General features: G+C 41.1%; 2 protein-coding genes across 6 annotated transcripts in view; one reads left to right on the forward strand and one right to left on the reverse strand.

Annotated features, from left to right (window-relative positions):
• The window catches only part of SLC25A40 (solute carrier family 25 member 40), a 38,132-nt gene extending 36,040 nt beyond the window's left edge, over window positions 1-2,092 (forward strand). The window contains exon 11 of the mRNA XM_090047177.1: window positions 150-2,092. Coding sequence (XP_089903303.1) covers window positions 150-265 — 116 coding nt within the window. The 3' untranslated portion in view covers window positions 266-2,092. The remainder of the gene's footprint in view (window positions 1-149) is intronic.
• A 4,491-nt stretch (window positions 2,093-6,583) lies between these two features.
• RUNDC3B (RUN domain containing 3B) overlaps window positions 6,584-24,708 on the reverse strand; it is an 87,232-nt gene continuing 69,107 nt past the window's right edge. For 2 of the 5 annotated variants that reach the window (XM_090047182.1, XM_090047181.1), the window contains 3 exons: window positions 23,433-23,579; window positions 17,293-17,408; window positions 6,584-9,601 (listed from right to left, as the gene is read on the reverse strand). In XM_090047182.1, coding sequence (XP_089903308.1) covers window positions 9,456-9,601; window positions 17,293-17,408; window positions 23,433-23,579 — 409 coding nt within the window. In that variant the 3' untranslated portion in view covers window positions 6,584-9,455. The remainder of the gene's footprint in view (window positions 9,602-17,292; window positions 17,409-23,432; window positions 23,580-24,708) is intronic. The other 3 variants (XM_090047179.1, XM_090047178.1, XM_090047180.1) reach the window with 3 other exon arrangements.

Below are 24,708 nucleotides of genomic sequence, written 5' to 3' on the forward strand. Positions count from 1 at the left end.
TTAGGTGTTTGCAAGGCTGTGGCCTGCAGGCTTATTATGCAAGGATAAGATAATATACTGCTTCACTTACTGCACAGCATACAGCTCTACATTCTATAATCAAGTAATAATGATTCATAATTAAGAAATAAACCTTTTTTTTCCTGCAGGTATTATTCCCCGGCTGATTAAAGTTGCTCCTGCTTGCGCCATCATGATCAGCACATATGAATATGGGAAGGCCTTCTTTCGTAAATTAAATAAGAAACAAATGGAAAACAATTAATACAGTCTCTCAAGATTGCAACCACAGCCTAGCTGTACAATGTGAGCTGTGCCAAGTTTGACTTATGTCTGAGATTCAAATATTCCGAAGTAACTGACTTAAAATTCAGCCAGGATGTTCAGTAACCAGGCAAAACTCTATTTGCTTAGATTTTCATCAGAGCCAAATTTGGTCCTGTTTCTGAATTGAAGAATGTGTGAGAACAATGTCTTCTGTGTCATCATTTAAACTATCCTGTGAATTCTCCAAGAGAGAACAAAGTCTAAGGAAGCAAGCTGCTTCTTTTACAAGCCATCTTTAGAGCCACTTAAGGGGGAAAAATTAAGATTGGTCAGAGTACTGAAATAATATATGCAGCCACTCTTAAAGGGGGGAAAAAATCTGTCAGTGGATGCAAGACTGGTACAGAATATGATCATTTCTGGCTTGCATTTTTGTATTTCACCAAGCAACCACTGTTAAATGTAGTTATGCTCTAAGAATCTATTAGGATTGACAGTATGTAAACACAGAAAAGGACAAGTCCTTTCCTGTTTAATCATGTACTTAGAACTGTTTAAATATGGTTTCTTCAAACAGGGCTTTTCTTCCAAAAATAATGTGAAGTATTTTCTCCGTGTTTGAGTGGAACTGTGTGTGGAAGAAGTTACCACTAGGTAGCCTTAAAACAGAGCCCTAAGAATGTTTCAGACAGACACAGCATGCATACAGTTTGAAAACTGTTAAGTAATAATATACACAAATGCAACTGTTAGCAATCCAGTGATCCAGAAGATTAGAAATAATTTTATATGGCAGAATCTTGAGTTAACATTTAAATATTCATTTGTTCGTCATGTAACTTTGGTTCCACAACAGGGACTTTTTTTCCATTAACAATGAACCAATCATTAGCTTGTTTTTGATTTCCACTTGTAGAAATATTTCCAATAAAAACCTAATCCTAAATCAGGAAAGTTCAGGGGAAGCTTTAAGAAATGCAGATAATAAAAGTGTGGGGCATGTGATGGTTCAAGTCACTTAGTTGAGTTATACACACTCTAGTATATGAACTGTAGTGGTAATTCTGGTGATCAGTTTTTTAATATATCAGATATTTTAGTTCCATGATCATAGTACATTAAAAGCTGCTATAGGCTTAATTCCACTTCCAGAATGCATGACAGTCACAGTCTAACTCTGTATTCTGGCCTCATCATTGTTGATCAAAACTGAGGTAAGAGATAAGAAACTTGAATGCAGCAATGAGGCCGTGAGCTAAGAATCCTCAGCTAATCTGTGGCTCTGTAGATTTTTTTCCTTCCTTTTAATGCTAGATTGCCATTTGTCCCCATATGTATGTTGCAAGCTTTTTGTTAATGTGCTTGCATGCACAATATTACATCATAGGTTTCCTAATGACAAAGTAGTGCCTGTACTGTTCCCAGAATCCACTTACCTGAGGTAGACCCCATGTCTGCAGGGGCCAAGCAAAAAGTGATTTCCCTTGGGGAAAAGCAATCTTGCATCAGTGGGTTACTAGCCATCAAAAGGGGTAGGATGCTGCAAGTCATTTAAAAACTACTGTACTATGCAGTATACAGCACGTGTACTGGGACAGATTTGTAAAGAACTGTTTCTCAGGATAAGTTTCACTTTACTATGAAAAGTAGTAGCACTTTATTGTGATTTATATATTTTTCATTAAAATGTGAAACATTCTTATCTTCAACATGGAAATAAAAGACTGGAATGGATATTAATCAGAATGGAAAGAATGCATTTACTAGTTATGTACTAGGGATGACAATGTTAAATGTTTAATAAAATGTTTTCTGATTTTTTCGATCTTATGTACATATGGATAATTCATTTCTCAGCATGGAATCCTGAACTAATCTAAAATATTAATGCCTACTACTTATAAGCCTCAGAAGTATTAAATGTGCTGAGTGACTTTTTTTAACCTACTGTTTTTTGTAGACACTTAACAAATGTCTAATCCTAGACTTTGTGCAAATGCATGTTCTAAAACTGAAATTCATTTTTCATACAACTTTGTAAAAACGGGGAGAGTGGCTTTAGTTGGATAACAGAAAACAGTAACATTGCAAGGAACTCAGTGAAGACTGTAGAATGTGTATGTTGACAGTGAATGACAGGTGCTGGGTCAGTTTGGGGTTTTATTTTATAGATTAATAGATTGGAAGAGCATCAGGTCCAGCTCACCTGCACTAGGCAGGAACCGCAACTGGGGTCAAGTGACCCCAGCGAGGTGACTGTCCAGTCTCCTCTTGAAGACCTCCCCGGTAGGTGATTGCACCACCTCTGGAGGGAGTTTATTCCACAGTCTGGACACCCTGACTGTGAAGAAGTTTTTCCTAGTGTTAAGCCTGAAACAGTCTTCCAGGACTTTGTGGGCATTATTCCTGGTTTTCCCCTAGGGTGCCCTGGTAAACAGTTGTTTGCCAAGCCCTTGATGTATTCCCCTGATGTAGCGGTAAGCTGCTACTAAGTCCCTTCTCAGCCTTGTCTTTTTTAGGCTGAAGAGGCCCAAGTCCCTCAGCCCTTCCTCGTATGGCTTGCCTTGCAAGCTTCTGATCAAGCATACGGGGGTGGCTCTTCTCTGGACTCTTAAGCTTTCCCACATCCCTGTTGAAGTGCAGCACCCAGAATTGGATGCACTACTCCAGCTGTGCTCTCACCAGTGCTGACTAAAGTGGAAGAATCACTTCCTTGGTTTTGTTTGAGATGCGCTGGTTGATGCATGCCGGAGTATTGTTTGCCCTGCTGGATACAGCATCGCACTAAGGGCTCACATTCATACTGTGGGTCTATTCTTACCCCTAGGTCCCTTTCAGTCATGATGCTAGTCAGTTTGGCACAACGGAGCCTGTAAGTATGTTGGGGATTGTTCGTCCTCAATTGGAGCACTTTACACTTCTCAATGTTGAACTTCATGTGGTTCCAATCTGCCCAACTTGCCAGCCTGTCCAGGTCCACCTGTATCAGCAGCCTATTTTCAAATGTGACCATGCTCCTCCTTAACTTGTTGTCCACAAACTTGGCCAGTAAGAAAAATGAAATTAGAATCAAGACCTAGGGAAAACTTCCACTTATTTCAATGTAAAATGGTATTTATCCACCATCTTAATTTAACTGAAGCATTAGTTTGAAGGCCTAGAGTAGGGATAGACAACACACATGCCAAAGCGCAGCATGCAAGGCCATTTTATTCGGCACACCTCTGCCCACCTGGGCTCTGGGCAGCTGCTGCCAGCTGTGGAGCCTAGGCTGTTCTTAGCAGGCAGCTGGGAGGCTGCAAGCTTTGCTGCAACCAACCCAAGCTCCACTGCTGCCAGCTGCTACCTAGAGCCTCTTCCCAGTGGAGGGGGTGCTGTCAGGGGAGGGGTAAGTAGGGTGAGCTCAGGTATGTGGGGTGGGAGGCAGTGGCCCTAGTAGTGCTGAAAAAGTTGCTACGGGGGGGAGGGGCTAAGGTGAATTTTGGTGTGGCTATAGCCCCCACAAGTCTCCCCTAGTGCCACCCCTATGCACCGGGCTCAGAGCCCCAGCTGGGCTTTGTGCCAGCAGCAGCTACAGCACCCCTCTGGGTGTGGGGAGAGGCCTGAGACAGTGCACGCATGCATGCCTCTGGGTTGTGCTGCCCAAGCCCCACCCTGCACCTCAGGGCAGATGATGGGGGAGGTGCCTGGGGTAGGGGGGCATGGAGAGTGCTAGTGCCCCCCCCCCCGCTAAAATTGTGTGACTGGTTGCTGGGGGACATGTGCCCCTACCCCCGTCGCTGGCTGGCTGGAAGACCAAACTCAGGAAGCACCAGTTGCCCATGCACAGCCACTGCAGTTTCTCTACACTGCAGTAATTTAGAGATCCCTGAACCTAGGTATTCTCTCCTGGTCTTACTTCCAAACTTACACAACTGCTCTGTTCCACCGATACTAATCCTTGCCCTCCTGCTGACTTTCTACAGTTAAGTGAATTTATGCCATTTGTACTACTGCAGTATCTAAAGCTACCACAGTGCATCAGTCGAGTGGTCCTTGTTACGTGTCTCGTCTTCAGCAGCATGCTTCAGAGGCGGGCACAAGACATGCAGTAGTATAAAATAGCAGAGCATTCTTTTTACTGGTTGACCTTATACCCCAAAGCAAATTTAAAACAAATGCTCCCACCCAACTTAGTTAAATTATGGAAATCAGTTAATCACAAATGTCCAATAAGCTTTCAAACACTGTTAAACTCTTAGCTTCAATACCACCTTGTGAGACATTGCCCCAGTCTTTGGAGCTCACTAAACCATCACTTCCTTTCCTCGTTTTAATATAAACGTTCAGCGGTTGCATTCGTTTAGTCGGAAACATTCATTTTCACTGTATGAAATTCTTTATTAAATGGATTTTCTGTATCAAAGAATCCAGAATGATGCATTAAAATTAAAAGGCCAAGCTCCCTCATTTAACAAGAGTCTAAAATAGATGCTCAAAGTTCACAATATGGACTACCTATTAAGAACTCACAATTTCCTATTACTGACTGTACAATGTCCTTGTAGCAATTACAGCAATTATGTAAATGTTAAAGCACTAATATACTTTATTTATTATTAATAAACTGCCTTTCAAGGATGGAAGAAGGGAAGAGAGTGGCCTAAACAACTTGATTGCCTTCTATGATAAGATGACTGGTTCTGTGGATGCGGAGAGACCAGCTCATATGGTATACCTTGACTTTAACAAGGCTTTTGATATGGTCTCCAACAGCATCCTTACAGACAAGCTAAAGAAGTACGGGTTGGATGAATGGACTGTAAGGTGGATAGAAAACTGGCTGGTTCATTGAGCTCAGAACATAGTAATCAATGGGTGGGAGCCAGTATCAAGTAGAGTACTCCAGGGGTTGGTCCTGGGGCCAGTTTTGTTCAATATATTAACCAACCATCTGGAGGATGAGATGGAGCACACCCTCAGCAAGGTTGCAGATGATACCAAGCTGTGGGGAGTAATAGATACACTGGAGGGTAGGGCTAGGATTCAGAAAGGCCTCGATAAATTGGAGGACTGAACTAAAAGAAACCTCATGAGGTTCAATAAGGACAAGTGCAAAGTCCTGCACTTAGGACAGAAACAATACCATGCACCAATACAAACAGGACTGACTAGCTGGCTGAGAAGTAGCTTTGCAGAAAAGGACATGAGGGTTAGAGTGGACAAGAAGTTGGATACAGCCAGTAGCTGAACTACCCAACAGTGTGACCTTGTTGCAAAGAAGGCTAACAGTATACTGAGCTGTATTAGTAAGATTGAGGGAAGTGATTATTCCCCTCTATTGGCACTGGTGAGGCCACATCTGGAGTAGTGTCCAGTTTTGGGCCCCCCACTACAGAAGACATAATGAAATTGGAGAGAGTCCAGTGGAGGACAACCAAAGGGGTGCACAGCCCCAGCAGGCAGAGGCAGGGGCACTCCTGCCCAGCACAGGTGCTGGTGCCTGATGGTGCACAACAACAGCCAGCCCCAAAAGGCCTATTGTTTATATATTATAAAGTAAGTTTATATTGCCCTTTGGAGGAAAAAACATTATAACAAAACAAGATATAGATATTGGATCAAAAGTTAGCAATGAAAATTGAGAGGTTATCTCAAATCGACAGTCATCACAGATCTATACGCATAACAATTGTTTAAGTGATGGTATCTCACCACACTAAAACATTTTTATAGTACAGCAATGGCTAGGTGTTAGAGGGAGTGTGGCCAGATGGGAGATTCTAGCACATATAGTGGACACGTGCTAGAATCAAACTATTCTGGAAAAACACTGGAGATAGGATAAAGGAAACAGGATACTAACTATCGGATAAGCCTTTAGTATACCCCGTAATTAGGGGCCTACTGAATTCACGGAGGAAGTAAAGTGTGCAGCAGCATGTTCCCCCGCATTCACCTTACCCCTTCCTACCCCTCTGCCCCGGCTGCTGATTAGCAGAGGACCCTGCCACTCCCTCATCAGCAGGAAAGCTAAAACCAGAGTTTTAAATATGGCACTGTTTTTAAACCAGTCAGCAGGAAACAGCAGGGCCATCTGGGCACCTCAGCCAACTGGTGGCCGGAGGCCGTGCTGTTTAATTTTGCCTCCCTGATGGTCAGGAGCGAGCCGCAAGCACAGCCCCTCCACCAATCAGAGTGGGAGGGGGTGCCACAGGGGAGCCTGCAGTATTAAAGGAGCCACAGCACACCTCACTTCTGCCACGAGATTCTATTACATATAGAACATGTACAGAGGAAATAATAGCTCATCAATTACAACTGCAAAAACCTGGACAAAGTATGATCCCCCTAAAATTGCTAATTGGCTTCACAAAGTTTGGGAAGTTTTGGTAATTGAAAAGCTCTTATCAAGTCAGTGTTCTACAGGATAAAAAAATAAAATAAGATGCTTACTTAAAATGTGGTGCAAGTTTTTGGAATCTGTTGGGAAAATAATCTTGCACCTCCAAAAAAGTCTGACATATTTTTTTTTGAATACTGAAGGAGTGCAGTTTCTATGAACTAACAGTAAAAAGTTGGAATGAATTTGATACCCAAAAGCAGAGATGGGTAGAAGATAGACTTATTTTATGCAGAATTCTGAGGAAAAGGAGGGATGTGAATTATTAATTAGGTTACATATAAATATGAAAACACAGAAACTTGACACCAACTATAAAATGTAAAATGTTGTTAGCAAAGTGTAGGAACAGAAAGGAACACGAGACTCCCCCTGTGGACGTTGACTTGGCTCAAAGGAGCACTGCTGTTGGAAGACAAATATCTGTTTTTGTATACACTTTTGGGGATTTAATGTTCTTTAAAGGTTATATTTTGTTTTTTGATAAATTGGATTCATTATAATAAATAGTTAAAAAACAGAATAGTACAAAGATAGGAACTGATAAGTAATGATAGTACAAAAAAGTTTAATTTACATGCAACAGTTATGATGCACAAGGCAACAAAATACAAATTTAGGCATTTATTTTTGTTCAGATATTTTTGAAATATGGATAGCATTTAGAAGAGAGACATACAGCCAGTTTCCCATGCACAAACATTGACATTTACTAACTACTACTGGTGTGAAACAGACTACAGAAAAGACATACTTACATGACACTGGATGAATTTTACCCTAGTTGCTCCAAAAAGAGAGCCATCAGCTGACATGACTAAAAATCATGATTATAGCCAAAGAACAGGGAGAACTGTTTAGACAACAGCACACAGACTGCTGAAGTTACCATACATAAACATGGAAAGTTAACTTCACGAAATCCTGATTCCTTTGTTGTTTGTATTAAAAATGCATCTTTAGTTTACAAATTAATATTTAATTAATGTTGTTTCAAATAAACTATTGGACTGCCATGACAGAGCAGGGGCTTAGTGCAAGGACCAGGCAATTACTGTATGTGATAACAGGCATTTTGGTAGACCTTAAGAAAAGAGCTCTACTGTTCAAACTGTAGTTCAGAAATCATTATAGTTATTTCTGGAGATGTATAGTATCACATGCACCATCTACATCTTGCATTGTTCTGTTTGCAGGAATGATTGATTAAATTCCTATTCTTTACCCTACCAAACTATAGCGTAGTGCTAAGGGAAACATTACAAGAGGCACATTTCTCTGTATGGCTAGTCAAATGAAGCAGACAGCATAGCAAGTCGTGTCTATTGTAAACAACATCCTGAAAGTAAGCTGTAATTAAGGATCCCTAGAAGTATTGCAGCCACTCATGTAAAGTTTATGAAACGTCTTTGGCACAACAAAGCATTTCCCTCATGATTAATAAATGCAACACTTGCATGCACTTACATTTTGTTTAAAAAGTTATCAATGGGACTAATAAGCACTACCTTGACTAGCAAAATTCTTAGATAAAGGATTCAGTAAATTTTTACAAAGAATTAAGAATATAGTTTGCAATACAGAAATTAATTTGCAAACTTTAAAAAGGGTGGGACCATCTGGAAAGTCTAGTTTTGTTTTAAAATCCTTTCAGATAATACGTATCAATAGTTTAATCAGTGACACAGAGTTTTAAAGGATTCACTTTTAAGTGTTACTAAACTGTATAATCAAGAAAATACCTATCAAACTACTTCATGGATAAGAAAAAAAAGTAAATGTAAGAATATGGCATTCAATTAGTCAGTTTTCCAATCTAAATTTAAGTTTTTAAAAAATGCCCTGAATTCTTTACAAGTAAACATGAAAAGAGATCCCTCCTTCCCTCCCCCCAGCTATTATAAGTACTAACACTACCCCATTTCTTAGTCCCATTCTTTGACCTTCCTCTACCCTTTGCATTAAGAGAAGATAATGCCAAAAATCAAGCTTACCCACTTTTCACATTGCTAAGTTTTCCCTAACTCAGACTATGCAAATCATTTATTGACTTGCCTTCAAATCCTTTCATAAGCTCAGACGTAGCCCTGTTACTCTGTCCCATGATCAAGAAGTAGGGATATATTGTTCATGATAAGAAACTATATAAACATTGGTCATCTCCAAGTGGCATAATGATATCTGGGATACAAATATAACATTTAGTCAGTGTTTCAAAAGAAGCTGAATAAATCATCTCGGTAGAATAAAATAAACTATTTGAAAATTTATATAAATAATAGAACACAAAAAATACATTTTTAAACATAAAATATTTAGAAATTAAATATTTATTCACCTGTCAAGACTGGATTTCATGCCTCTTCTGCAAATGTTGGCAATATGTATAACTGCAGAGAAGTGCTCTGGTTAAGAGCAGGGGGAGGTTAACTCCAGCAGGGTAACACAGATCGTGGCAGTTAAATAGAAGGCTAATTTAATCTGGTGGGGTTTTTTTTTCTTTTTTTACAATGTATTAATTCATACCTTTATCGCACAAAATTCTGTACCTGACTGAGAATCTCAACTAATAAAAGGTTTCAAAAAGTAAATCTGGACATTCCTATTAAAGAAGAATGACAAAGGATGTGATAGATAACACATATATTATTTGTGGTTTTTTTAAACACATAATTACAGAAAAGGACAAAATAAAGCAGCAGATTCTTTAGCTTGCTTGAATTTTTAAATGTCTTCATAGCAAGTGTAATTATGGAATGTAATTTGAATGCATACAACATAAAAGCCCTTCATTATGTATATCTACTCAGGATGGAGTTAGACCTGGACTTGTCATCTCTGTTGTGGGACTCGCAAGATATTCACTTGATTTCAGACTTGTGAGAGATTTGTAACTTGCTACTGACGTCAGAGAGCCACAAAGACCAAGCAGTGATGGGGTGTCCTCTTTTCCTGTTAAAAAATAAATTAAGCTAATCAGTATTATAGTGCAAGTCTTACCACTAGATTTACCTGAAGTTAGGTAACATTGAAGAAGCAGAAATCTAGAAACTCATTTATCTATTTTGCTTCATCACAAATGCCACAAATACAACTGTGTGCAAAAATGCAGCAAGTAATTTGACAAGGTTCTTTGGGTAAATCTGGTATCTTTTATTAGACCAACTCAAGTAGTTGGAAAAATTCTTTGCAAGCTTTTGGGTACCAATACCCTTTGTCAGGTGGAGGAAGCATCTGCAGTTGATCCATGCTCTTTTGTACCCAAAAGCTTACAAAGAAGAATTTTTCCAAACATCTCAGTCAGTTTCATAAAAGATCAGATTTACCCAAAGAACCCTGTCTACCTATGTCCTTAGATCAACACAGCTACAACCTATAGCCCTCGAGTAATTTGAGGAATGCAACTATGCCCTACATCAGAAGTGATTTACATAGCTGTGTAATACTACTCCAGTAATAACTCCAGTTCACAACCTTCCTCCACCCCTCCAAGCAGACTATTGGTAGTTTCATGGAGTCTTTTTTTCTGATATTTAGCTAAGTCTGCATCTGCTCCTTCTTCAGAGCTGAGGAAGGGCACTTGACGCTATTTAATAGCTCTCCCAATTATGCAGTTGATCCAATAAAAATATAATACAAAAAAGCCTTGTCCCAGACATTTCCTGACTACCATGGCTACAACATTCCAAACCTACTTCGGTATTAATCACATATTAATAGCACGTTGCCAGAATAACATTATAACTAGAAATAAGCTGCTTTGAGTCTCCACAGAGGAAAAAGCATTCAAATCAGCCATTACTATTTTGAACAGGTTTCTTTTTCATCCTTCTTAATACTTTCCCGTTGAAAAGATACTATATTTATAGTCCAGGAAGATGGAATCATAAGGTACACTGGCTTGCACAAACTCTCACGCCTAAAACCTGATCTGAAATCTAGATGAGGTTAAGTGAAGAATATACCCATGTTTCCTACCCTGCTTAGATTGCCAACAGTGGAACTAATTAGTGCCAGCTGTAATGATTTACTTTTGATGCAGACACCTGTCCATAAAGATCACCGTGCCTTCCTCCTATGCCAAAAGACACCAAAACAGTGATGCGTACAGTTTGGGTGACTGTCAGCTTGAACTGAATTTGAAAGCTGACAGAAGGCCCAGGAACTTACAAACCGGGCCACCAAAAGGGAGCTACTAATTTTTTAGTGCTTGAAGTAGGGGTATTCATGTCACCTGGCAGGGGTATTAGGAATATCAAGATGAAAATGGTTGCTGCTGGGTATTCAGGGTGGCATAGTACCCTCTAAGGCAGCAGTTGGATTTGACAACTGAAAAGTCAGATTTCAACTTCTACAATGACCTTCAACACTTTATACTAGAGGTGCACCGATAGAGATTTTGGGGAGCCAATACCAATAGCCGATATTTAAGGAGGCTTATCAGCTGATACTGATCAGATCCAATACAGCTGCCACCAGGTGGTAAGTCCCTTGTAGTACGCCCCTCCCCACTTTCCTTCCAACTGCCCAGCTGGAGGCAGCTCTCCACACGGCCCGCTCTGCCCTGTGCTGCACTGCAGCTGCGCACAGCACAGGCATTTCTCAGGCCAAATTCTGATATAGACAATTTTCTTCATATCAGTACTGATCAGATATTTATTGGCGCACCTCTACTTTATACACAAAATTACAAAACTACATCTTCAAGGCCAAGCATTATACAAGTAGTACTGGTTGCTGGGACACAGGGAAGGTAATATTGAATTGAAATACTTCATTTTACAAGTATAGTTTACTACAAAATCTGAACAGAATTTAGAGATTAACTTCAAGTATCTGTAAGAGCTTTTAATAGCTTGACAGATCTATTCCTGAATACAGAAGTAAAGTCTTGTCAAATGTAGTAAAAATGCCAAACACTGTTATAAGCATAGGAGAACATGTAACGTGTCAGCCCAAAAGGATTATCTTTGCTGAATTATTCTTGGTTGATAATAAAAGCTGTACACAGAACTCTTTTCAATATTAGCCACTGTCAGATCAGCATTGATAGCTCAACTGCTCTAAACCAGCTAGGCTCTGTTTACATAACCCTTCTTAATTATTTTTTTTACTGGGGGGGGGAGGGCTTGATCATGGCTTTTAGCAATGTCCTTCAAACAGAAGGAATTTTACAGATGAATAAAGTTCTCTGTTTCACAAGTTACCCATGCCCAAGTTGCGAGCGAATAAGGAAATTGTTATAGTAGGTTTAGATATTTAAGTATTTCTTAGAATTCTCTTGATTCTTCACATTTACCACAAGGTGGAGCACTTTAATTTTCTGAGAAGCAGAAAGCCTTTCAAGGGAAAGAAGTTTTATGCTAACTGCTGGCTTTCAGTCCCCTCACAGCATCTGATGAAGTAAACCTACTGCTTACAAAAGCTTATGCTATCTATATATATCTCTAGTTAGTCTATACGAAACAACGTGACCATGACAAACTTCAAGGAGACAAGTCTTGACTGTGGAAATGACAGAGGGATCACTTTGCTGTCCACCACAGGAGCGAACTCTTGCATTGCAAGAACTCTCCTGAACTCCCTCCTTCCACTTGCTGAAGAGCTGCTCCTGGGATCTCAGCGTGGTTTAGGGCATCAAGAAACAACTGACATGATCTTCACTGCTCACCAGCTGCAGTAAAAATGCTGGGAATAACAAACCTTTCCACATGGCCTTCTTTGACGTCATGAGAGCCTTCGACTCTCAACTGAGAAGCACTGTGGAGGATCCTTCCGAAGTACGGATGCTCACCAAAATTTTTCACCATTCTTTGCTGGCTCCGTGACAGTATGTGAACAGTGTTCTCAATAGCAGATCTATTTAGGTTAGGACAAGAGTTAAGCAAGGCTGTGTCATCGCTCCAACATGCCTCTTGATATTCCTTACTGCAACTCTTAATCTGATCACCAGCCAGCTTCCAGCTGGAGGGGAGCTAAACTACTGAATGGATGGTAAACTGTTTAATCTCAGCTGACTGCAAGCCAAAACCAAGACCACCCTGACCTCCACCATCACGTTCTAGTACACCGATAATCGTTGACATCTCTACCAAGGCATACAAGAAAATGAAACTGGCACTTAACATTCACAAGAATTACAGTCCTCCATCAACAAGCTCTTAATGAGCAGTCCCCAGAGCTCCAGTAATTCAGGTTCATGGTGAGACTCTAGCGAATGTTGAGTATTTCCCGTATCTCAGAAGCCGTCTCTCACAGAAGGCTGATGTCTATAAAGAAATCCAACATCGCCTCAAACGTGCAAGTGCAGCTTTTGGACACCTGAGAGACCAGGTGTATAAAGACTGAAACTTCAGATTCAAAACCAAGATCATGGTTTATTAAGCAGTTGTAATCCCCACTTTACTGTATGAAGCCAAGATGTGGACAATGTACAGGAGACACCTAAAGTTGCTGGCAAAGTACCATCAATGCTGCCTGCAAATGATCCTTCAAGTCCAATGGGAAGACACATGCACCAACATTAGCATCCTCTTACAAGCAAGCACCATGAGCATTGAGGCAATGATCATCCAACATGAACTGTGCTGGGCTGACCATGCCTTCCAGATGTCCAGCTCCAGACTCCCAAAGCAAGTGTTATTCTCCCAGCTCAGTCAAGGTGTATGCTCAAGAAGAGGGCAGAGAAAGTGCTTCAAAGATATCCTCAAGGCCAACATGAAAAATTGCAACATTGACATCAACTCATGGGAGACTTTTCCCCAGGGCTGCCCTGAATGGAGGAAGAGTTTGCTGCAAGAATCTCAGTACTTTGAAATGTCATGATGACAACAGGAGACAGAAAAGCAGAAGTGGCAGAAATAGCATGTCATGGACTGAATCAGGAAACCAGAGCACACACAATAAAACCTGTTGATCCAGCATTGGCCTTGTCAGACCAAGGTCAGAGATGACCAAGGATCCAGGTTTTCTATTTCCCATGGAAAAAAAAGAGAAAAAACGGATTTTCTCTTTTAGCGAGAAACTTGCAGGTTTCTCCTTTTTGCAATAAGCTCTGCAGGCTGGCAGAGATCCTGCCTGCAAAAGCTGACTGCAAAAGGGGCAAGAAACCCCCAGCCCTGCCCGGAGGAACAGGAGGAATGGCAGGGCCCGAAGCTCTCAGTCAGCCACAGCTCAGCTGTGAGGTAAGTGGGGCTTGCAAGGGGCAAGGGCCCCCTCTGGCAGGGCTGGTGGGTTGCAGGTCATGGCTGGGGGCACTGGGGGGGTGGGGACCAGGAGTCAGCCCCGCCCCTGCCCAAGCCTGCAACAATGCGGGGGCCAGCTCTGTGCTGCTTCTGCTGCAGCAGCCACTGCCGTCTGCTGGGGGCAGGGGGCTGTGGATCTGGGTCCCTGGCCCCAAAGCCCTGGCAGCTGGGAGCCCCTCTGACAGGGCTGGGGGGCAGGGGCTGTGGGTGGGGGGCAAGGGGCACAAGCAGGGTGGGGTAGCTGTTGTGGGGGGAATGAGGGGCACCAGCAGGGCTGTGGGATGCCTTTAATTTAAGCCACAGATTTGGGGGGGTTTATCAGAGAATTTGAAATGATTTCATCAGGGAAATCCAGGATCCCTGGCAATGACTCTGAAACTCATGCTAAGCTGGGGCCTACTCTCAAAAGTTAAAATACAAAATACTGATGCCAACTGCACAGTGCACGAGGATGCGAGTTCATGGCTAGGCTACCTAAGAAGAAATAATAAGGTATTCCTTCCAGCTTATCTTACTATATTCAAGACGATTTCAAGCGGGCTCCTAGTTGTGTGGTATGTAACTGTGTGAAATGTCTATCCATGGTTAATTAGTACGGTATATATTTCTTTTGCAATTAAGTTATGAACAGAACGAGTCATTCTCCATATGGGATAGATGTCTCCTCCTGGTTTACTCCGGTTTTGGTTACAGGTTCCCTTGATTTTCCAGGGACACTCTCCAACACCTTGTGTTTTTCCTGGATGTTAATCAGTTTCTTGATATGTTCCAAACTTAGTAGAAATAGATAACCTCTCGTCACCAAGGAAGGCAAGTCATTCAAATTGGAACTTTCTGATAACCAATAATGAACAGTTTGATTAACAGGATTTTTCTGTCCATTACTCTCTCTCTCAATTTACACAACTACAAGAATGCTTTGAAGATGCTTGTATCTAAGGGTATAAGAATTAAGTGAAAACAGCTAACAGCACACACTTCAGGAATGAAAGATCTCTGAAAAGAACTGCTGCTGTGCCCCAGCTAGCTCGAGAAGCTGGAAGAAATGGACCATTTCTCTCACTGCCTGTTTGGTGAAAAATCATCCCCTTATAGCTAATTACTGAGCTTTGCTTTGGTTTGGGTTCATTTGACTTTGAATAGTTGTAGTAAATAAAGCCTTTCTGTCACTCTTCAAATGATGTGTCATGTCAATGCCTAGGCTAGTCCAGAATCATAGGTTTTTATTAGCTAACAATCAGCATGCGCCTTCAGGCCACAGATAAGGCAATCATGGAAGACAATCATCCTCAACTGCAAAGGATTGTCAAGGATGATGAGTCTATAATGTGCAAATCTATCTTGCCTTCTGTCTGACTTCAGATTAACCCTGCTAGCCACCTCTCTCTGTCAGTACCTGTCTACCCGTAATTTTAATGAAAAACACATAGAGACACGTCACAGGCAAAAACAGCTGCTGAATGCCAAATGAAAAGTGGGAGTACGACACTGAAAGGGAGGCGGAAAAGTCCAATGCCTGGATGTTTTCATTTAAAAAGTATGAACTGAGGCAATTTACTCCATAATCCCAACCAGAGACTCACATAATTTAAGGTTAACTGCAACAGAAAGATGGCAGGTGATACCACATATTCTTTAGTATTATGGTGGGGGAGTAAGTCTGTAACATTCAAGCCCCTTCTCCACATTACAGGCATCATGTAATTAACTTAATTATGCAAATAACTTAAGACCAGCTATATGTCCAAAGTACCTACCACATGATAAAAAGCTCCAACCAGCTATAAAGTTAGACCTAAAAAATGCGGACTAACGTTATAGCTGGTTGCTATTAAGTTTAATTTGCATGTGTAACAGCGTCCTGTGGCTGGGAGCCCTATCAGCTGGCAGGACTTCCAGCTGCAGGGGTGCATCATGCCCAGCATGAAAACGCTGAGCCTTGGGGATTACGACTGGCATGATCCCCAAGGTTTAGGGGTGCGAGAAAACCCCGGTCCATATGGGGCTCCTGGCCCTAGCTGCACCTCACGTGAGATGCAGCTGGAACCAAGAGCCCCATCACTTGTGGGAACACATGCTCCTGGCTGTGTGTGGCCCCCTACACTGGCAATAAAGGTGCGATTGGATCTAATATGCAATCCCACATTGTACCTGTTGCAATGCACGTGTTGCATAGCAGGTGCAATTGTGTGGATCCTGCATTAGATTCAGCTGCATCTTTACCTACATGTGTAGAGGGAGCCCTACATTCAGACCAGAGCAACAAAGCTAGATCTGAACACAAAGCATAATGTCACATATTTATTAGGGATGTGCAAAACAGCACCATTTCATTTCGACTTCTGTTTCAACTTTTTGAAGGGACAGTGTTTTGTTTCAAGTTTCATTTAGTTTTGAAACTACTGTTCTGTTTCATTTAATTGAAACTGTTTCACTGTTTTGACATTACACAGCCCACAGGCTATAATGGGGAAACACTAAACTGCCTATAACTTTGTCATTTCTTGCCTGATTCAGATAAAACTTGCAGAGATGGTAGCCCCTTCTGAGGTCATGAAGTCTGCCAAGTTTCAAGGAAATAGGTGGAGGGATTTCTGGGAACCTGCACATCAGCCTTGAAAACAAAACTCGTGTCATGTGTGTCTGTTAAGGCAAAGGGGGGTGAAAACTGTAGGGATGGTAGCCCCTGCTGAGGCCACAAAGCCTGCCAGCTTTCAAGGAGATAGGTGCAGGGGGATTTTGGGAAACTACACCTCAGGCTGCTGACAAGCAAAACTCATGTCATGGGTGACAGAAAGCAGCCCAGTTCAAACAGTGCTGCCTTTTATGCTGTTTTTCCATCCCTCTCCCAGAGCATTGGGATTGAAAGGGACCTCAGGGAAGGATGACAGCCACTGGCCAGCTACAGAGTCAATATGAGAGCAGTCCTTCCCGCTCTTCCCCCTCCCTCTCCTTACTTTCTGTTTCCCTGCAGGCAAGCCCAGCTTGAGCTTCAAACTCAAAATGTTTCAAAACTTTCAAAAAGTTTCGACTGTCCTCATTTCATTTTGAGGCTGTTTCAAAGCCCTTCTTTTTGTTTTGATTTTACTGTTTCGAGCTCAAAACGAGTTGAAACAGCATCAAAATGAAACAGCCAGCAAAATTTTACACAGCCCTAATACTTATTGTGTCCTTTGGGACTACTAATACATGCATATATATATTTTCAATAAGGTGCTTGGGGAATTCAGGGTAATCACCACATTAATAATGAGAAAAATTAATTTCATTTACTTGCACATCCCTAGGACTTACTTCACAGGGACAAAGCAAGATGCCTTGACTGCAGAATATGTGTAAGTATTTAGTCAGAACTGAGAAGAAAGGTGAAAAAGTGGAACTGGCAGACAAGCATTTTACCTTCATTTAGTAAATTTATTCCATCCTGCTTTCCATCTTGTGAATGACCTGGATCCAGAGATGTCTGAGAAAAGCTAACATCTGCTGAGAGCTGGTCCAGACTTTGAAAACTTTTCCTGCAAGACAAACCATATTTTTTCCTAAAATTCCAAGGGAATGTTCATGACATTTTGTTTAAACCTTCAATATCCTGTTTTTAAAAGGCAGCCAGATAAATTGTGCCTCTTCTTCACTTGTCTCCACTTTGGTTTTCTACAATAAATTAGCGAACAAATTGGTGAACTCACTGGAGAGAGGGAGGAGAAAAAAACTGAGAAATTATAGTAAATAAAACGTGGGGTTTTCACTACAAATGATCCAAACATGGAAGAAAAAAAGTTACTTGTCAGTGATTTGAGTTCTTTGAAATGTATTTATCTGCACATCCTCCCTGAGAGTGCATGGGTGCTTCAAGCATTCCATCAGAGATAATTTTGCCTTAACCATAAGAGATGCTGTAGCTTTGCCCCTCCTCATGCCCCACACTTGAGGAAGCAATAGGTATTGGTCACTTTCTGCTCCTATATTTCTTCTCAGCCACAGAGTTATATATTGCACATAATTCCAAGGACTAGGGGAAAGAGAACAGGACACACCTTAAAGAACTTAAGTTACCAGTAAGAAATTTCTTTTTTGGGGTGAGTATCCATGCACATCTAAATAAAAGGCCAGAAAAGGAGAAGCTGCCATGAGCGTTTGGATCTTACAAGGCTATTTTCACGGAAAGGTAAAACAAAGAATAAATTGCCATCGTTTCAAATGGTGGCCTCATTTGATTCCAGGAGCAAATTTAGGCTCCACTGTAGAACAGGGCTTCTCAGAAGGGGAAAAAAAATTGTCAGGCACTTGAGGAATCTCAGGGCTGCTAGGTGAAAAAAGACTAACATATGAAAGCTATTAACTACAGGGTGGTGGCCTCTGACAACTGCCAGGTATACTTTGATTAAACTGATGAATAGGTCTGTCTGTGTGAGCTCCAACAGCTGTTCTAGTATAGCTTGAATGGAAGACTGCTCTGGGCTGAGATACCTTGCCTAAAGCTAGCAGAAAAGCTGGTTCACTTAGCCAGGTATGACAGATTTTTTTCTGCTGTGAATGAGAATGGCCCTTCTTATTATGGAAGGACCATCTACCTTCGGTGTCGTGAAATAAAGGGAATGCAGAGTAGTACGCTCTTCCTGGTCAAAACCTAGGGTCCTTTACTGACCTCAGTAAGTCATCATCCTGGTACCAAAAGTGTCTTTGCATGTGGGATCTAACATGCTAGTTTAGGTCAAGTCCCATCTCACTTTGTGAAGTACCAATAGAATAAGATAAGGGCAGAAAGGAAGAAACCCACCTAAGCTATAAGTACATCATTAGACAGGGAGCCTGGACAGAAGCCTCTCTCAGAGCAGAACTAGTTGATATCATACAGAAGTCTTAAAATAACCGCAATTCACAAAGATGGACTGATGAGCACTGTAGGAAGATGGATAAGTTGAGATTATCTGCTTTACTATTTTAGACACCCTGACAATGGCCAAGGACAGGTGTTAAGGAGAATTTAAAAACATTCTTTGTACATATTGACCAGGTCCTTCCACTGTGCGAAGGAGGACTGAACATAGAATTATCACTCTTGTTTAGAGGATGCTTTCCCATAGAGCAGATAGTCCGCAGCCAGGATTGCATGCACCTAAGATGTGATCTGGTATACCACATCATAAAGGTCCAGGAGGCCACCTGGCCAAGACCTGAGAGAGAGGCCTTTCTTTCATAATAGGGCACTCCTTAACCAGCAACATTAGCTCTTGCAGAGACTGGAAGTGATGCTGCAGAAGGTCAAACCTTGCTTCACAGAGTCCAATCAAAGTGGTCCCTATAAACTTGAGTATGCACAGAAATCAGGTTTGAATTTCGTTTTTTTACCTATAATCTCAGCATACAAAAGAGCTGTGTTTCGTCTAGGCTTTGTGACACTCGGTTAGCAGAGACCCCAGACAGCCACCCATACAGGGAGAAAAAAGTGACACTTTCCAAGAGACTCTTGGCGAAGCCTCTAAGAGCAACGGGGAGGCCAAATGAGAGGTTCTTCTATAGTAACAGTCCTGATCCACCACCTGTAACCTGGGACACAAGAACCAGTTCCTCCTTGCAGGGACAGTATAAGAGCTACTAACAAGACCACCTGGCACTTGAACTGGCAAATAAGGATGTTGAGCCTTTTTAATTATGAAGTGCAGCTCTATATTCCTTTCTGATTTATAACTGCTATAGAAACCATTAACCTGAGAAACAGAGGAACCTTTTTTTCTAACCACTACCAGAGGTATCAGGGAAAGCATCTCCTGCCATAGCAAAATCCCTGAAAAAGGATGAAGAAAAGGCATTTGGTGTGGATAACAAACTGAACAGACTGGTATATTCAGTCATGTTATTGTCCAAAATCTACTGTTTTGATGCTATATGGGCCTTGCAGACTGGAAAATGGGCAAGACAGTTATTGACGAAAGAGACGGGTTAAGACAACATGAAAGAGGACTGATGGTATCTCTTGAATATGCCATCAAGGGGCTTGGCTGATGCACAACACACATTGGGAAGCAAATGGTGCAGCAAAGGAACTTTTTCACTTGTAAAACCACTGACACACTGTGTTCCCATGATTAGTATGTTCAGCAGAGGAGGAGGACAGAAGGCCAGAGTTGCTCATGGTAAGGAAAATTAAATGTATTACCCCTGGGTAATTTTGAAAACTTATTCCCATTGGGTAATTATGTCTTTTTATTAGCTTGTACTCCGCCCCCCTCCAAACACATTTTAATTAATGATAGTGAAACTATGTGAAGATGAACTCAGCAATAAAACAGAACACTTACCATTTCCTTTGTACACATGATAAAGCCAAACACCAAACTAATTCATGCCCTTATGTTTTATGTCTGTACACTTTTGTGTTCTCTGAATCTTTATTTTTTTTAAATTTTTCACATGAAAGTTGACTCTAATGCAGTTTTAGTGCTACCTACTAAGTCCTGTAACTCCAAAAACATGTTTCCACTTTCTTGCTTGGTTACTTCTGCTATAATGAAATTTATTCAAAACTTTAAACTCCCTGCTTCCATTAACAATAAGAAGCTAGTAATATTTGTCAACAACAGATATAGTAAAGTGCTCCTGGACAGAGCTGCATATATAATCTTATCTATTTAAAAAGAGGAATGTATGGATATATTCTTTGAGACCCTTCCTTCTACATTCCTCTCTCACAGCAGAGACAACACTTCAGATAATACCTGGCAGTTTTCTGAAAACAGTGTGTGAATTTCACAAGACATTTACTGAAAGCTTTAACGCAGAGGTGTCAAATATACAGCACCGAAGCTGGATTCAGCCCATGGAGCTGTATGATCTGGTCTCTGGACTGGCCCCATGTGCTGCATGGGGTGTGTACCAGCCCTGGCCCTGTGGGCTGGACCTGGCATTGTGCATGCTACATGCAGCACAGCAGGTTAGTCCAGGGCATGTATTGCATGCGGTACCTGCACTGGATAAGCTCTGTGCTGGCTCTGGGGTCAGCCTTCTGTGTGCAGTGTCAGGTCCAGCCTGTGTGCAGAGTGAGAGCTGGAGTGGAGTCAATGTGTGCTGTGTGTGGCACATAGGCTGGACCTAGTGCGGAAGGCACTGCACACGGTACAGGGGTCAGTCTGGCGTGGAGACCAGTCCAGTGACTCCAAGTTTGACACTCCTGCTTTAACAGATTCACTGGAAAACCAAAGAGAAGACTAGCCAAAATATGTATTAAGGCAGCCATTGTCAACCGGGGTACATGTATCCCTGGGGGTACTTTGAAAGGTCCCAGGGGGTACGTGGGAGTGGGTGGGGATGGAGTGCCGCCACCCCGCACCACTGCCTCACAGGAGTAGAGCCGGGGTGGGGCGACACTGAGCTGCCACCACTCTGCCGCCATGATCCTGTTCACTGTCCGCGCGCTCACCATCCCCCACCACTTGGCATCTGGCTGCTCACCACCCCTGCCCCCCCTTGGCATCTGGTTGCTTGCCACCCCCCCCACGGGAACACTTATTAAAAAGGGGGCTGCCAGGAGTACACTTATTTAAAAAAGAGTTGAAAAAAAAGGTATTAAGGAAACACGGTATTAAGGAAAACTGTATTCATGGAGAGAAACGTTTAACCTCAAGATTCAGAGGAAGAAAAGAAGCAGCAAGTGGATTTTCCTATGATACTTGTTTTCTGAAAATAATGCAATATAGCAGGAAAAATAAAGCAATTCCACGTGACCAGCTTTTCCAAGCTATTATAGGACATTATACTTGTGCTCCTGACAGCACAGCTTTTCATGTTTCTCAGCTTTGTTATATGACAAGGGTGTCAAAGATACAACCCACACACCAGATCCAGCCTGTGATCCATCCTATCCAGCATACCAGTAGCTGTCTCCTGCAGTCAACTGGAAATTGGGTGGCGGGCTAGGGACAGTACCTGCTGCAGAATTTGGGGCCCCCAGACCCTGACGAACACAGCCATGGAAGGCAGACAAATGAGGGCTGTGCAGAAACAGGTCATCCTTGCTTTGCACGTGCTGGACCCCCCACTGCTGAGCCCTGAACCCTCGCTACTGCCACCAAAACCCGCACCACTGTCACAAGTCCTGTGGATCCAGCAAGGGAGGAGACCCACTGTCTGGATCTTGCCAGAGGTCTGGGGTGATGTTTGATACCCCTGTTATACAGGATTATTTCTCACACACACTAATAGGAGTTTTTTCAAAGTGTAAGAGCCACATATCCCCTTTCTCTCCTTTGTCTGCCTCTTCTAACTGTCTGAACGACCCCTAATCTATTGCAACTGAGGGTCAAACAACAGAAAGATGTAGTTAAAAAAAGAAAAACAAAGCAAACCAACCAAAAAACCAAATGAAGGAGCTGCAACAGCAACGGAGATTGATATCATTTTTCATCATAATTTTAAAGGCTCATTTCTTCACTAACCCTGAAAGACTGGAATTGAATTCTTGCAATCCTTCCCACTGAATACACATGTGCATGCAAAACAATTCATTATGGAAGAAGCACTGTTAAAAAACAGGCCTCCTGGCACCGTTTTCATTTTAGAAAATATGCTGAAACATACCAAAGTAAAAGGTATATAGAAAAGTTGATACATCATTCCTCTAAGAATCTATTTTCCCTAAAAACTGCAACGGACTAGTGGCCATTCAAACAATTAAAATATAAAATCATTCATTTCAGGAAAATGCAATAAAAGATTCATATGATTATTCAATAAAAATCAGACTACCAATTTAACAGTACATATAAGCATAGGCTTCATTTTCTACACACCCCACAGTCCCATGTTACAGTATTTACTTCAATGAGAGAAGTTCATGTTTAAATATGTACTTTTACATTTACTGAATATGCATGTCATATATGGAATTAGAGATAATATGTACAATACTGAGGTTATCATAAATAACAGTATATCTTAAGATTTCTTCTCTGTCAACAAACTCAGTTATTCAATAATATTTTGTACCTTGATTTGACAATCATTTTTTTCCCCCCAGAATGAGTCATGCCAAAGGAAACATTTGACTGTACATACTTCACTATCATTCATTTTGTTATTCTAATACAGTGTTGTCACAGTCATGCTAATATAGTCTATGCAGTCATCTCAAGTTAATCAGGTTGAATTAATGATGGTTCACAAACAAAACTAAATATCATCATGCTATGAAAACCGAGTTTGCTTTCATTTACTCTACCACCTTGCTAAATATCAATTCAGACCCCCAAACTCTTAAATTGTTTTGAACTTCCTCTTCATTTTGGTTTATGTTTTTACGACAGCAGAACTGCTCATGGGTATCATGACTATGCTCATGGTACTACTTTGTTCTGAAGTTTCAAACTGCCTTCTAACTTGTAACTGAGAAAACATTTTCTCCCGTTAGGTCAGGTAAGACGACCATTAGGCACACGTGGTATGTTAGCAGATAATATGCTGGGAAAAGAGATGGAACCTACTGATATGATTTTGGGTATTGTCTCTGTCCCTGTGAAAGCAAAGAAAAAAAACAGTCAACTTACTCATCCCATTGTTTATTGTGCTTTCTATAGAGTAGGGTATCCAAGGCAACAGCATTGACATCCAAAGCTCCAGGGGAAGGCCACTGATTGGTGAGATGGGTAGTTAACTCTTGTCTTGATCTTAAATCATTATTCTTTAGCACAGTCCTGAGGACATAAAGACAGTGAATTTCATTCCATTAAACCTAATGTTTTAAGTTACATTAAGGGAGTGTGAAACAAAGAATCCTTTCCAAATTGATGTTGCCTTTTGACTACAACTAGTAAAAGGCATTTTTCATAAGATAGTTCTTTTTTTCCTAGAGGAAACAATTGAGAAATCAATGTGTAGGATTAAAAAAAGAAAAAAACCCTAAACCTTAAAAGCAGACCCACTACTCTGCAGGACAGATTAAATGAGAAATTGCATGAATAGTATCTTCATTTCAAAATGATGCAACTTACGGAGTTTTTTTTTTTTTAAAGTGTTCAAAAGAGAAATCTAGTAAAAAATGTTTCTAGGACTAAACTGATTATGTGAATTTAGTTCTAGATGGTGTATATGTTCCATTTCAGTCCAGAAGGATGATAAAACCTTGGTTGTAAATACCTAACAATTACTAGAAATTTGAATTTCTAAACGATTCAAGCACTTTAGAAGTCTGAGAAGCTAACCTCTCCATCCCAGTCAAGTAAGAAAGAGATGATGAAATGGAGGAACTAAGATGTTAAGACATTTGCCCAAAAGTCACACAAGAAATATGACAGAGGCAGGAACATGTCTTCAAATTGCTTCATTGTCTTCAATTAAACACTACCTTTTTTCCAAACTGTACAATGGAAACAATAGCTCACTTTTAACAATTCAGCAATGTATGTTTATATAATGAAACTAACATTTCATTATTACTTTATCCAGAAAAACCTCACATTAAGTAAGTGTTGCATGTTCAATAAAGAGAACTTTTACATATTTTTTCTATGTCTGCAGTCATGTAATAGGTTACTAAATACAAAAAATAAACCCCTCAGCCATCACACAGGAGCCAACTGAAATAATCAAACAATTATAGCCTATTCGTGACAAGCATCAAAGCTTGAGAAAAATTTCCCCAGATCCTCTGCTCCTGGCTTACAAACAATCCCCTAACCTTGCCTAACTCATTATCAGAAGCAAACTCCCCACTGTTCAACAGACATCAAATAGGACACAGCTTGCCTTAACAACAGATGCAAAACCTGTCAAAACATCTCCATTGCTACTACAATCAACACCCTTCACAAGGAACCCAGCAGA

The sequence above is a fragment of the Crocodylus siamensis genome, chromosome 5 (assembly GCF_052110815.1).
Source record: "Crocodylus siamensis isolate JL-2025a chromosome 5, ASM5211081v1, whole genome shotgun sequence".
NCBI lineage: Eukaryota > Metazoa > Chordata > Crocodylia > Crocodylidae > Crocodylus > Crocodylus siamensis.